Source organism: Varanus komodoensis, unplaced genomic scaffold, assembly GCF_004798865.1.
Source record: "Varanus komodoensis strain SLA01 unplaced genomic scaffold, ASM479886v1 scaffold11, whole genome shotgun sequence".
Lineage (NCBI taxonomy): Eukaryota > Metazoa > Chordata > Lepidosauria > Squamata > Varanidae > Varanus > Varanus komodoensis.
Window position 1 is genome coordinate 19,538,961 of NW_025335317.1, and position 14,527 is coordinate 19,553,487.

Below are 14,527 nucleotides of genomic sequence, written 5' to 3' on the forward strand. Positions count from 1 at the left end.
AGTCGTATCAACCAATCGCAGCTCCTCTGCTCGGCCAATGAGAGCGAGCCCTTCTTCGGCCACCTGACTTTGCTCCGCTCTGCTTATTCTGGCCCGACTTGTTCCTTGTCGCTTCGTGGAGGCGGTGCTTCTGCCGCTTCCAGGACTTCGTTCCCGGATGGACTTGTGCAGCTGATCGGCGGCGAGGCTCCCCTGACCCGGGTGCCTGCGAGTTGTACCCGAACAGGGGCGAGCGTCGGGGGGCAGTTCCCACGTGCCCAGCTGGAGATCCTTCAGCCTCCGAGCGCTTTTTGCAGCCCCCCAACCCTTCGCAGGAAGTCGCCCCTCCGCACCGCGCCTCTTTCCAGGCAGTTCACCGTCCCACCGTGGATGCAGCCCTCTTTCCCCGGAGCTGCTAAGGTAGACCGATTCTTTCCCGCATGGCTGGGACTCCGAAGCTGACAGCAGAGAAGGTGGGCTGTATTGTCCTCGTGTCACACTCACCTGGTGCCTCCGCCGAGGCGGTCAGTCCTTCGCCCCAGGGCCCCTGGAGTGGCAGTGGCATCGTCTTGGCTCAGCACCCGGGCATCGTCCTCTGCCATGGGCTCATCTTCTCCCCTTTCCTTCTGGAATCCGAGCAGCGACACTGGTCCCAGCGCGAGGTCCTGCTGCCAGAATCTTTCTCCCCAGACCTCCAACTCCAGGTGCTCCGTCCGAATGACTGCAACAGGAAAGCTCTTGGCAGGAGTTGGCCCAGGAGGGACTTGGGAGACAGTGCCCCAGCTTTGAGCTTTAACCCGCTTTCGATTCAGCATGAGACATCCAGCAGCCTAAACTGCCACGAGGCTGAGCTCATCATGATGGTGCCCTGTTTGCAGTTCCAGGATGCATTCTCCAAACTCTTCAGTGCTTCTGATCAATGGCATTTTGAGGGGAATGACGTTGGACAGGATGACTTGCCTTTCCTCCACTGTTTTGCCCTGCTGAGGATCTTGGATAGCGATTTCCGCAGCACAGGCCCTGTGAGCTGCATGTCTGCCAAGCTGCTGCAGAAGGGGGACCCGGTCTTTACCTGTGGCTCTCCTTTTGGATCATTTTGCCCAGATATTTTCTTGAACACGCTCAGCAAAGGGATTGTGAGCAACATGTCTGGAGAAGGCAATGCTCTAATCCTGACTGATGCACGCTGCTTGCCTGGCACTGAAGGTGGGGGTGTCTTTGCAACTGTGGGAGCTGGTTTCCACCTCGTAGGGATCATCGTAGCTCCGCTTTGCTGGAAATCAAATGAATGGGTTGGCTTAACTCTGGTCTGTGCCATCGACCACATTCTTGAGAGTATCAGGAGTGTCCTTTCAGGGCTTTGCTGGTGTCCAGAAGCCTGGTCAGACCCCATGGAACTTGTGACTAAGGCTCATGGAATGACGGTAGCCAGAGAAGGGCCAGATCAGCCAATGCTGGCTGCTGTGGTTCTGGTTGAATGTGGCCCGATCTGGGGGTCTGGCATCATTGTCAATCCAAGGCTTGTCTTGACCTGTCAGCATGTGGTTGCTGGAGCGTCTACTGTCAGAGTGCGGTCACAGCCTGGCCCAGAAAAGTAAGTCTGCATTCTCATGTGCAAAGTGTCTTAGCTTTCTTGGCTCTGCTACATTCCTTAGCCTGTTTCTTTACATAAGGGGTGAGCAAGTTGGCCAAATCATCTGGAGGGTCACAACAAATCCCATCAACCCTCACCTTTGACTGTGCTAATAGAAGTCGAAGGAAGGCCAAACACATTTGGAAGGCTACCATTTTTCCACCTTTGCATATTCACCTGGTTTGCATATTAGGACAACTCAAGTGTATAGACTGTTGGGTTCTGACTTCTTATGTGTGCACTCAGAGCTATGGATGGCCAACCTAGGAACAAAATTCATGGTGTGTTGTTGGGTGGTAAACTCTGGATTTTTGTGACATGCAAATTCAGATTCCTAAGTTGTTCACAAGTGTTTTTTTCAGGCTACAGATGCAGCAGGTAAAGAGTGGTTTTAAAGAAGGCCTGTATGCCTGTGCTACAGTGCTGCAAAGGCAGTTGGGATACAGGGAAAATGCAGGCAAAGGAGGAGGGAATCAATCTAGTAATGAAAAAATAACCTTTTGGTGTAATTGTCCAGTGGACAAACTATGAGCAGACATCAGGTAAGCACTGTTGGTCTTCTAGAACAGCTGCCCTTCATTTGGAAGGAGCCTGTGTATGAGACCTGGCTGATGGGTTTGCCTACCGTGGATGCTTCTTAATGACTTTACGCATTGAATAAATGTCCAGATCATACTTTACTTAAAGTATCCAGCCTGATGTTTCCTTCTGCTTGCTTCTCTTTGCTTCTAGAGCTTCTGTAGCTAAAGGAAAAGTGGTGTTCACTACCAAGGATTCTTCTTCCTATGATGTAGCCCTGGTAGAATTAGAGGAAAGCTTACCCACATTTGCAAAGCCTGTTCTAGCATCTGAGTTTTGTACAGGTAAGAGCTGAGCAGTCCATTCAGCTTCTTTTGATGGAACCCAAATGATTTTGCTCTCATATGTTAAGCTTGCCTAAGAAACTCAAGTTCTTTAACATTCTGGCTATTGTATTGAAAACAATGTGCCTGAAGTCTTTTCTCTGAATAGCCTGATTAGCTGGGGAAATGCAAGTCTTAAGCATATGGAAGTGGGTGCCTCAGGGGTTCTGTTGCCCGAAACGAATATGTGCTGTTCCACATGCGCCCCTGCCTTTGCACGTCTTTGCACAGGGTGGATAAAAATCAATGGTTTTACAAAAAATTAAAAATCAGACCTTTGAATTTTAAATTGGATTTTTAATTTAAATTGGATTTTTAAAAATAACATGCTTTGTGTGGAAAAATCTTATCTAATGATAGTTTACTATAGTTATTAGTTACATTATAGTCCAAAGCTTATTCCTCATGAAACGGGATTAATTTTTAATTATGTAGCACGAGGTTGCATATTCATGCAATGTTTGGATTGTTTTGGTAAATGAATTCATTTAATCTGTTCACAGTGTTGTGCTCTTTCAGAGGTTTCTGTAAGATTATTAGGGATTTTTTCTATTTAGAAGATATTATCACAGATTGCTTTGTTTTACAGTTCTCAAAACTGTGAATTTGTGTCTGAAGAGATCACTTGCTCTTTTTTACAGCAAAAATGTTATTAAAAACATACAGAGTTGAGAAAAAGACCTTAATCCCATTTTTCCCTTGCAGATCTGTGTACACAGAATCAGTCCATTATCTCTTAAGTGCTAAGTTCAGAGAATTCAATGAATAGTAGAAGATTTTTGGAAGTGGAATAGATCTGCACAAGAAGCTAAGCATGGGGAGAGAGGGGCAAGCAGTAAAAATGAACGGGAAAACCTTTTGAGCAGAATACTTCACAAGTCTTTGAATCTTTTTGTGCATAGCCTGAGGTTTATCATATTGTTCTTTCCCTGGGGAAGAAAACCTATAATGGCAGCAGGCCATGAAAGAGACCCAGTTTGGGAATATTTTAATGAAGTTCCTCTACCTATGGGTAAGGCAGTCATGTGTGCAAATTATGTAGAAATCCCTGATTTAAATTTAGTCTTACTGACTAGTAAGATTAAATTTAGTCTTACTGACTTAAATAGATTTGATTTAAATTAAATCCATCCTGACACATCCCATGCTGTCATTTCAGAATCCTGATTGTTAACTATTTAACTTCAGAACCTATCGCAACTGAGTTCGAGACACCCCAATGGATGGTTCAACAGGCAACCAGGCAGACATGCCTTAAAAGCTTTTTTTAGCAGAGTGATCCTGTGGTGCTCTGTAGGATTGTTCAGATTCCCAGCTCTGAGGTCAGAACACAGCTCTGCGCTTGGAACTGGGGATCCATTCTTAGAGTGCCCCCCTCCAGTAGCTGGCTTAGAAAGTTCCATCACAGGTGTGTCTCTGAGGCCATAAAAGCAACCTTGGAGGGGGTAACTGCACAGGGTAGGGAGGGGAGGAGACTGGAGCTGCCAAAAGCCAACCTATCCTAGCCACATCTCAACCTCCTTTGCTCCCCATCCAAAGTGGCATATTTAGACAGCTGAAATTGGCCATCTAGCTGCTTCACAGGGTTGAAGGAGTACAGGAATGACCTTTGCTTCTGCACTTCTCCACCCCATGAAGGTTGCCTGTAAGCATCCTAGTCTGAAGTGTTACGGGCAGCCTCCTTGGGTTACACCTAAGGAAATGAAAAGATGATTTAAAAAAATAGCATAGGGGGTAACATGAGAATAATGTTTGACAAATCTGGCACTACAAGTATAGCAATGTGAACTTCTAGCATGGTTGTTGGTCATTGTTCATATGATTCTGCCTCAGCAACTCCTGTACTTGCATTTTAAAGCTAAACGAATCCTTCCCTGTCTAACTTTCTCCTATGCGCTACTTAAATGTAAGAGACTAAGTTAAAGCATTAATTATAAATAGCTAATGTGGCTAAATGGATGTGACACCCAGTGTCTCAGGCAAGAATGCAATGACGAACTGGATGGCCCCAAAGGAGCCGATGAGTGCATCATTATCGTCTGTTTCACAAGGGATTAGGGATCTCACGCTACACTTAACTGAGCAAAAACTGATGTTCTGAGAATATTTGACAGCACAACGTCTCTTTAATAAGGGGTTAATTAAATCCACCAATTGTTGGAGGTGTGTAATGCTGCTAATGCTTCTCTTCTTTCTATGTTTTTGCAATGCCCAATGGCAGCTTTCTTTTGGGATGAGGTGATAATTCAGATAAATCTTATGAAGGAAAGTACTCAATATTCGACAATGTACATGTTGCTTTGGATTACATACCCATCTCTTGGAATCTAATGAAAGGTCACTTGACCTTTCCACCTTCTCTTCACAACTAAAATACTAATATTACAATATAAACAGCCACCTGTAACAACAGAATGGGTAGAAGATTTAATGAAAGTTTTGATTTTTGAACGGCACAACTTAGAAATGGATAATTAGGTGGATAATTGTGTTATCTTTGTCAAAGTATATGCATAACTATTGTTAATAACAATAGTATCTTCTGTTACATACTAACATATAGGGATACAGAATATAAATGTAACTGTCTTCGCTTGGCTTTTTCACTCTGGTTTGTTCCTCATCCAGGAGAAGATGTGTTTGTTGTTGGTTTCGGGGTCTTTGGACAAGCCTGCGGCCCGTCAGTAACCTCTGGGATTCTGTCGGCTGTGATCCGTGTGGAGGGTGAGCCTGTGATGCTTCAGACCACCTGTGCAGTTCAGGGGGGCTCAAGCGGGGGAGCCCTCTTTGCCACATCCAGTGGAAAACTTCTAGGTATACAGCGTATGCATACAGCATATATCTTTTATACACATGCATCACTCACTCACTCCTCTTCTTTCCCTGTTTCTCATTATCTTGTGGTCCAAGCATAGAAATTGGTTGTGGAGTTCTGTATTCTGAGACTCACACCCTTTTCTAGCCCTTTGTGCAGAAAAGTTTTTAAGACTGTGTACGTAACACTTGGTGAAATCAAGGGCATGGAGGTGAGCATGATTTCCAGTTGTCAAGGCCTGTGATAGATCTTCACCATATTTTTAACATGTTAGGTCTGAAAATTGAAGATAAATCCTGAACAATCAGGATTGGGTTTCTAGAGTGAGCAAGTGTTTCACTGCCTAGGTCTGCCACTTCCTCTTTTTTCTTTCTTTCTTTCTTTCTTTCTTTCTTTCTTTCTTTCTTTCTTTGGGCATTTCTATCCCATCTTTTTCAATCCATGTACTAGACAGCTACTAACAGGAAAACAAGTCAGAGGCAGCCGAGACAAGCTTTACGAGTAACCTGAAATGCCCCTGAGCTTCTAAAACAAGCAGTTCAGCAGGCCAAACACTCGCTGAAAAAGAAATGCCTCTTTTCAAGAGAGGCCACGGTGAACCGCTCTTGCTAGAGCATGCCGGAGCCGAGCCCTGAGGACAGAAACGGGCCATGCAAACTGCCCTCGAGCAAGACTGTGTTCTCGGCCTACCCGTGCATTCCTAGAAGCTGCACAGTTCACAATCATGCAGTTGATCGTGAGAATTCGGCTGTGCAACAACAGCAGTCTTGGTCGCTGCTTCTCCTGTCAATGTACTGACTGTGGAAAGTCACCACATGGCCATTTTATCCCTTGATAACCATCCTAGGTGATGCGGCTCTAGCATGCTTCAGAAGATGTAGCATTTTGATTCTCCCAAACAATGGAAACCCTGTAACAATGATTTTAATTGTGCAAATCATTCTGAAGTTTTCCTTTGGTCTAATCCAGAGGTGCACAGCCTCAGCCCTGAGAATCAAATCCAGCTCTCTGGGCTTCCCCAGAAAACTCCTTCCATGGCCCTGTTTTTCATGACCACCAAAGTGGTGGCTTCTGAACTTTTGTGCATCCCCCCGTACCTGTTTGGAAAGGTTGAAATGCCTCTCCTAAGGCTTAGTTCCTGGCAGTTAAAGCTTTAAACTAAATTAGGCTGGTATTTTGACCCTACACATTTCACCTTCAGCTCCGCCCACCACTGGAATGCAGCCCCTGAGAACTTCTCCATAATGGCATTGAGTCCACTGCCTGAAAAAGGTTCCACAACCCCTGGTTTAATATTTGTTTGGTATATGCTTCTTTCTGAAATAGATGGTATTTTTCCATTTGCTTTTGGGGATGGGGTGGTGGTGTCGCCAGGCTTTCAAAGCAATTGGAAGAGTTTCAGCCTCTGCTCTTCTTTTCCCTCCCTCCCTGCATGCCAATAACAGGCATCGTTACCAGCAACACGAGGGATAACAGCATCGGAGTGACATACCCCCACCTGAACTTCAGCATTCCCATTACGATCCTGCAGCCGGCTATCTTGGAATATATCCATGAAAGAAGCCTGTGTGGCTTCCGGGAACTAGACCAGCTGGGTGACAAGGTCCAGATTGACGGGAAGTGCCAAAGAGACGCTGTGGAGGTACCACTCAGCAAGCTCTGAGGGTCTTCAGAGGAAACGTTCAGTGCTCACACACCCTGAATAAGCCGTGGTTGGGGCTGAGGTGAGAGGCTTGCAACCCACCATCATTTAGGGCTGGGAGTTAGGAGTGGACCTGGATTTCATTAGGAGGCCTGGCTTCACCTGAATTTCTGCAGGGCAGGTCCAATCCTTATTCTGTTTGAAGCAGAAGAACAAACAGCACCCTTCCCATCTACACCAGCATCCATTATATCCAAATGATTCTGGCACTGGAGGCAGGAAAATCTCATAAGCACCTTCCCTCTGACAGTAAAAATAGAACAATAACTGTACATATAATAATTAACTACCCTGAATTGACCACCCCACTCTGCCTAATAGTAAAACTAGCCCTACCTGGCTGGGCTCCCCCCCCCCCACCCACTCTTACCTAAGCCTCAAGATGTTTCCTCTTCCCATAAAGAATTCTGCCTGTTCTCCATTGTGGCCCCCTATGCACGGAACTTTCTGTTGTTCATCTCATCAAGTACCTCTTCAGAATCCACTGTTTTTCCCAGTGAAGCATTTGGCTTTATCCCTTAACCTTCTCACTCCCGTAAAATCAGTCCATTGCTTTGTACACCCATCTTCTGGCAGCCCTGGAGTTCCCTTCTCTCCCTTTTTTGCCCTCCTGCACAGTGTAAATTTAGATGATGTCCTCGAGGCAAGGACCTGTCCATTTCTTGCTTACGGTGCTATATAAATAAGTAATAACATCATGGAGGTGACTTGACATTTTTCACCAGTTGGGCTGTGCGCAGAGTCTCCTGTGGCCACCAGATGGTGCTGTCGCCATTCTGAACAAGTACATCCATTGCAATGGGCAGCTTTTGAATTTAATGGCATTGCTTCGTCTTTCACTTCAGCCTTGAGGTGCACTGAGTGCACTTGAATCCAGAAAAGTGGCTGACAAAAGTGGACACAATCGCTGGTGTCTCTGAACTTATGCTCTGCCCATGAATTTGTGTTCACAACTACAGAAGCGTAATGTTCACAGAGATTTTTTTACACAATCAATCCCTGTTTTCCACCAGATGTTCTTGGATTTTACTATCTTAATTCCTACTCCAAATGTTCTTTGTTTTTACTATCTTAATTTTACTATTTTAGGCCTACTTTTACCATCTTAATTTAGGACAAAAATGTATTTTGTTGTCACCTTTATTAAACCAGTGGTTATCAGTAATGGTTGCAATTCAAATTCAAATTTCCTGGAGGTCTACCAGCAAAAGAAAGGTGATCTTTCTGCCTGTACAGAACTAGTACTCAAGAAGAGGTCACTTCTACTTCATTTTGTTGCATTTTAATGGGGTTTCAATCAGTAATTTTCATGCATAATGGATATCTGGTTTACCAAATGGAATTACAACTTGTTTCAGCCACTGACTTCTGCTGACTCTGTGTTGGATCATTTAATGGTCAGGTCTGACCATTTCTCTGTGCAGGTCTGAACTCTGTTGATAACAGCCTTCTGAATCCTGATCCCATCTCATCTCTTAGTTGCAAGTATGGTGGTGCTTTTAAAGACCTTATGCAGGGATCCTTTTCCACTAGGGCCTTTCAGTGCAGTTTAAGCAAAAATGGCACAGATCTACCTTCCATACGCATTGATGATATCCTCTCTCCTCGTACGGCTCAGGAGTAATCCTAAGGTGCTCATAAAGCCTTTTCAAAGGGCAAAGGAAAGTGCGAGGTTGCCTTTCGCTTCTCGGCCACATACTCTTAAGGTGCAATCCTGTGCAAGCTCAGACAGGAGAAGTGTCTGAACTTACATACCATTTATTCTAATTCTGTTCATGTAGGGTTTTCTTAAAGATAAAATGAATTAGTCCTGTTTTGCTTGCAGTGCTGTCTGGTCTATGCATTCCCTTTGACAAGGCAAGGAGAAGTCATTTCAATGAGAAACATGTACTGTTACTTCTGTGTGAGCCTCTTCCTGCTTTCCTGTTTTATGCCTGTACAATACCAAACTGCAAAATGTTGTGAATCAAATGTTACTGCTCCAGTAATTAAGAAGGTGTATTTCTCCTGTATTGTGATTGTACACAGCTTGTGGGGTAGAAATGGTGATGGTTTGCCAAAGTTCTAACACAGCTGTTCCCCATCATCCCCTTTCCAGATAACTTGGACTACAACTCCCAGCATTCCTGCCTATGCTAGCTGGGACTGATGGGAGTAGGAGTCCAAAAATATCTGGAGGGTATCAGGTTAGGGTCAATCATTCTATTCATGCTACTTTCTTAATTGCAACAGGACAGGGTATGAGAAAAAATTATTCTAATAGTTTGCTGGCTATGAAGATTGTCTGTTTTTGTAACCTGTAGGGAAAGGCCATAGCCAAAGCAGTAAACACACTTTTCATGTGGACAGACAGAAATTGAATTTCTGGTTGGTGGCAGCATAGACGAATATATGACATAACTGTGTACTCATAGAATCCATTGGTTCCGAAATGAAGATTAACAAGGTTTTAGGAATGGACGATAGTGTGTGTGTGTGTGTGTGTGTGTGTGTACACAGTATCCGCTTATTTCCTGGCCTTCCAGAGTTGTGACAAATGTCCAAAAGGAGCACATGACTCTTAGAAGAAAATGAAGACTTCTTGAGAGCCAAAAATATCTCTGGCTGTAGAACTTCTAGCCATTGCACAAAGGAGAGATGATCTTGGGTGTTTAAAAAAATGATACAATTAAGGGTCAGTTGTGAGTCCTTAGCTGAATATAACTTGACTTCTCCTCCTCAGCAGACGCGGTATGATCAGGTGGGGTGCCTGCATTTTCTGCTCCCATCAATCGCGTGTGGGATTGTTCCTTATCCCTGCAATGGATCTGTTGTTCAGCCACTTCTCCCACCAGCCAACATAGCCTTTGGTGAGGGATTATAGGAGCTGCAACCCAACAACATCCTGAAGTCCGCACATTCCACATCCCTGTTCAATACAGGCGTTGGTGTCCTGAAACTTACAACTTTAATTCTGAAAAAAGTCTCTGGCTCTTAAGATTGCAGAAACAGGCTTGCAGTATTCACGTATTCAATCGTTTGGTGAAATGATTAAAATGAGGTGATGTTTTCAGTTTTTCTCGCAGTTCGTATCGAGTGCCTTGCTCAATTTTTGCTTTTCTCTGTTCCACTCTTGATTTTACTTCCATACAATTAGCACATGCAGAATAAAATATGAAAAATAAAAACACGCATACAGAGATGTTTGATGTCAGTAAGTTACATAGCCATAATCTTCTGTTGGCATAGAGTGTTGATTTTGTGAAGCGCAACGCCCTGGTCCAGCTAAGAAGACGTCTATAAATAAACTGGCTTGATGAGACATGCCGCTGGCTAAACGGGGGCCTGGGATGTGAATTCACGTGTGCATTCAGGGTGGAAATGCATCCATAACTGCTCCTTTGGATGGACTGGCATTTCAAAGTGCCTCTGAATGCATACTGCCTGCTACATCCTGGGTCACCTTAACCCATGTTAGCATCCTGTGACATGTGCCTAGGCCTGGCGCAGACTCAGAATATATGCAGCTGTGATTATTGGTTACTGGTTTATCTCTCTTGTGGCAGACCGGCAAAACACACAGTTTTCAGATGAGTTACTTTCTCACTAGAAAGTGGTGGGTACATCCTAACATTTGACATGTCTGTTTAGGATTAAGTCCCATGACTTACTCCCAGGGAAGTGGCTATAGTATTGCAGGCGTCTTAGGGTGCAATGCTTTTAGCCACGTACCTGTTCTTTTGAAAGTACCTTTTGCCATCCATAAAGTAATTTCAGCTGATTTAATTTATAGAATTTCTGAACTGTGCTGGATTAGGTGGAAGGTCCATACATCTAGTCAAACACTGTGTTCACAGAAGGGCTAGCCAGCCGCCCACAGGAATCCCACAAGCAAGATTGGACCAGCACCTGCCTGGTTATTGATCCCTGGTAGCATGTAGCTATCAGGACTAGTACTATTATTGCTAAATGGATCAAGGTGACTATTGTTGTAGTGAATTCATTCACAGAACTAGATACTCTGTTAAAAGCAAAGAATTCCCGGTTCTCTTATCTTCGAGGAAAAAGTCCCAGCTCAGTGGCAGATGGAGGCTGTGAAGGAAGCAAGTAGGAAGACCTCTCCTGGGAACCATTGCATTGCTCGGAAAACAAGAGCTGGGACCGATTTATTTAACACACGTCTTCTCTGGCAGTCTGAACAGCCTCAGTTGCAAGGAGCCTCCTGGGTTGACGTCGGACAGGAAGGTCCAGTTCAGGTACAGCTTGTGAGGGGACGGCCAAGGCTCGCTCTGCTCCGGTGTGTGAGCTGAGCTTGTCTGCTCTTGCGCCCTCACCTTTCTCATTTTTCTGGCAGGAGAAGCAAATCACCCAGCTCTAGGAGAGGCTTTCCACAGTCCTGTTATAAGTGCAGAGAAGAGCAAGCAGCCTCACCCCCCCCCCTCCAGGGCCCTCGATGCCCGTCAGCACGTACAATGAGGAGCTGGAGGTGTGCTGCTCCAAAAAGGCAGGTTGTTCACCTACAACAGTCATTCTTTGCATTTGAGCAAACCTACCCTCTTCCTTTTCTTCTTTGGTGTCGTGCCAAGACGGCCCAATTGTCCCCTCTGAAGGGGAGGTCCCCCCTCCCTGGGGGACCTGCTTCTTGGGGCCACAATGGCGATCTCACAGCTATTAGAACTGAAGATCAGGAAGGAGCCCCTCCCTCACGCCTATTTAGCTTCGCGATCTTCCCTGACAGGTTCTGCACATAAGCAGGTGTGTGATGCACAGAGACTAAGGAGAAGAGACCTTTGATGTCGACCAATACTGGGTGAAATTATTTGATATGCCCACCCAGGCACTACAATTTTATCTTCATATATTGCTGTTTATATCTATTCTTACATACGACAAGCTTTATACAGTGGCCATTGTTTTTCCTCTGTGTTACAGCTTTTAATAACTGGATCTGTGGTACGAATGACACAAGGGAAAAAAAGAATGAGACAGACTGCAATGCTTCCTATTTGCAGAGCGACTCAAGTATCCATTAGGGGGCAGCCTGGTCCTTTACCGGCTCTTCTGCCCTGGTGGCTCATGGTGGATCAGATGTATAGGCCAGACAAACGGTGTAATCAAAGCACAGATGGGATTGCTACCCTTTCATGGACACACGCCAGGCACCAAATCTACTTAGTCTGTTTTTTTCCCCCCATTTGCTTTTTTCAGAGCTTTGCAATGACTAGGTTCGAACAATGTGATAATCCACACGCAAAGGTTAAGCATAGGTCAAATGTGGGTTGTCACTGAATGCACATTTGGTGGTTGTTGGAATCTGGATAATTGTGTTATCAGAACCCAGTGAGTGTTAGTGGGAGTTCCTTCATGTTTTAGCTTCCTCCTGCAAGTCTCTAATATTTAACTGCCTTAGTAGTTCAGGGTGGGAAGAGCAGATATATCTTGTTTCCTGGAGTAAAAAGCAAGCATGTGAACATTAAAGTCTTTCCACAGCTTCCCCTTGATGCCCTGTAACTGGGAATGCTAATTCTGAACTATTTTTTTTAAAGAATAAAAACATTTAAACTAGAAACACTAGCAAAGAACAATCTTTTGAATCAGCTCAGGATTCATTGGCAACATAATCCTACGCCTGTTTACTCAGAAGTATTCTGTCGTATGTTGAATGATGTCCACTCCCAGGTATATGTACATAGGATAGAAAGATCCCAGGATATTTTAAAAAGAATCAAAGTTAGAAGAACATTAACAATAGTTATTAAATGCCTTAACAGCCGTTTAAAAAGCCAAGTTCAAAAGAGTAACAACAAACAGAATATTCAGCAGATGGAGCTGTGACTCCTTAATATGCATGAGGGAGGAGGTTCAGGAACACAAGCTCTTTCATCTGTGAAATACTGAAAGGTTATGATCTCCAAATCCCTGACTATTGGGGGGATACAAAATGAAATAATTGCACACATCTCTGGTGCTTGGACTGGCCCACCCATTAGAATGTGGTGGTTGCCTCAGAAGGCAGATGCTGGGGCTGACGAGCCGCAGAAAGGGGGATGCTGGAGGACAGCTGCATGTGCCCCTCAGCCTGCCCTGTGCCCCCTCACCTATTATGCTGCCCTGCTGTAGGCGCTGAAACAAGGTTTACTCTGGTGGAGTTGTGTGTGTGGGACAGGAATCCACCTTCTGGGCCTTTCTTCAAGCACCACCATGGCCAGGCTTGTCTGCCGTGAGAAACCATACCGTGCTGTTTCACCATTCATGTGGCAGCGCCGGAAAGATAATAGGGCTCAGCGTGGTAAATCTCCCATCTGCATTATCTTCCCTCTCAGTCCTCCAGTTGGGCATCCCGGGTGCTTTACCCATCACCAGGTGTTCAGAGATAAAAGCAAGCATCACTTAGCCAATGAGTGGTCATGGAGGTAAATTTGTAAAAAATAAAAACTGGGTAATGTTGGGTAATGTTTATGTCTTTTTACTTTTAAAAATTAGATTTATAATTATAAATTAGCTTTATAACCATCTGAGTGGGATGGTGTAATGTGGTGTCCTGTGTTGGGAAAATATGGATGAATCCTGGCAGAAAAAAGTTGCTTATGTGTGCTTTTGTGTTGTAAAATCAAGCTTGCTCTCTTTCTCAGAAGCACTGGCTTTCCAAGCCAAGCCACTGTTTGATATTGCTGTAGCTTTAAGAAAATGGCACTCTTCCCCCTCCCCTCTCCCTCATCTTGCTGTAAGCCAGAGCAGAAAGGCCATTCAGTCAAATACACAATCACTGCTACAATGTTGCTGCATAGTCCTTGCAGGAATTCACACTTTACAAGGAAATATCTAGTTTGCTAGCCCAGAGCGCTCCATGTGCTATAGCCAATCAGAAAGGTGCGGATCCATTACTCAGGGTCTGAGTCTTCCTGATAATGGAATGCAACAAATGACCTTACAAGTTCATGAATGGTTTCTCAATAGTCAGAATTTACATGTCTAAGCAGACCTGGAGATGGGTTCAAGTTTCTGGAATTTACCCAACTGAAATGTCAATACACTGCAATTAGAAATAGTGTAATCTTATTGTCACTGGTATGTGTTGCTGATCTTCCTTATTTGTTCTGTATATAATGACCTCAGAATTTCATTGTAATGTCTGCATTCTGTCATTAATTGCTCTGCACCTGTGTACGTGATCTAGAGAATATAAAGCTCACTGTACTTGTATTGAAACCTCACAGCTGAGTTTGCCTCTGCCCAGTGATGCATTATCGTGAGTAAAACCTGCAGGGAACCTGGGCTTATGTCAATAAAGCAGCGGAGGTTCAAACGTTTGATCTTTTCCACAACCCGAGTTTTTATTTCCTCCTCACAAATTGAAAACCAAGATTCTGTCACCTGCAACAGCAGGGGGTTGGACTTGATGGCCTTCATGGCCCCTTCCAACGCTACTGTTCTATGATTCTATATCCCACCCCTTTAGGCAAAAAGGGCTCTCTGGAGTCTAAATTCCAGTCATTCATACTGTAGGGAAGATAAAG

General features: G+C 44.5%; 1 protein-coding gene across 2 annotated transcripts; it reads left to right on the forward strand.

Moving 5' to 3' along the window:
- The first annotated feature begins 144 nt into the window (after positions 1-144).
- On the forward strand, positions 145-13,440 carry TYSND1 (trypsin like peroxisomal matrix peptidase 1). Of its 2 annotated transcripts, XR_006413780.1 has the most exons (5): positions 145-1,573; positions 2,345-2,475; positions 5,143-5,328; positions 6,775-7,053; positions 11,943-13,440. XR_006413780.1 is itself a non-coding variant. In XM_044420520.1 (4 exons), exons 1-4 carry the CDS (start codon positions 420-422, stop codon positions 6,990-6,992), a joined length of 1,689 nt encoding a protein of 562 aa, XP_044276455.1. In that variant the 5' UTR covers positions 145-419; the 3' UTR covers positions 6,993-10,212. The 2 variants fall into 2 exon arrangements, 1 of the variants encoding a protein (XP_044276455.1); XM_044420520.1 differs by lacking the exon at positions 11,943-13,440 and having other exon boundaries at positions 6,775-10,212.
- The last annotated feature ends 1,087 nt before the right edge of the window (positions 13,441-14,527 follow it).

Bases quoted from the DNA above. Each gene is read 5' to 3' on its own strand.
- TYSND1 (XM_044420520.1), top strand. From the start codon at position 420: ATGGCTGGGACTCCGAAGCTGACAGCAGAGAAGGTGGGCTGTATTGTC. The intron at 2,476-5,142 runs GTAAGAGCTGAG...TTCCTCATCCAG, and splicing joins AGCATCTGAGTTTTGTACAG to GAGAAGATGTGTTTGTTGTT. The intron at 5,329-6,774 runs GTATACAGCGTA...TGCCAATAACAG, and splicing joins ATCCAGTGGAAAACTTCTAG to GCATCGTTACCAGCAACACG.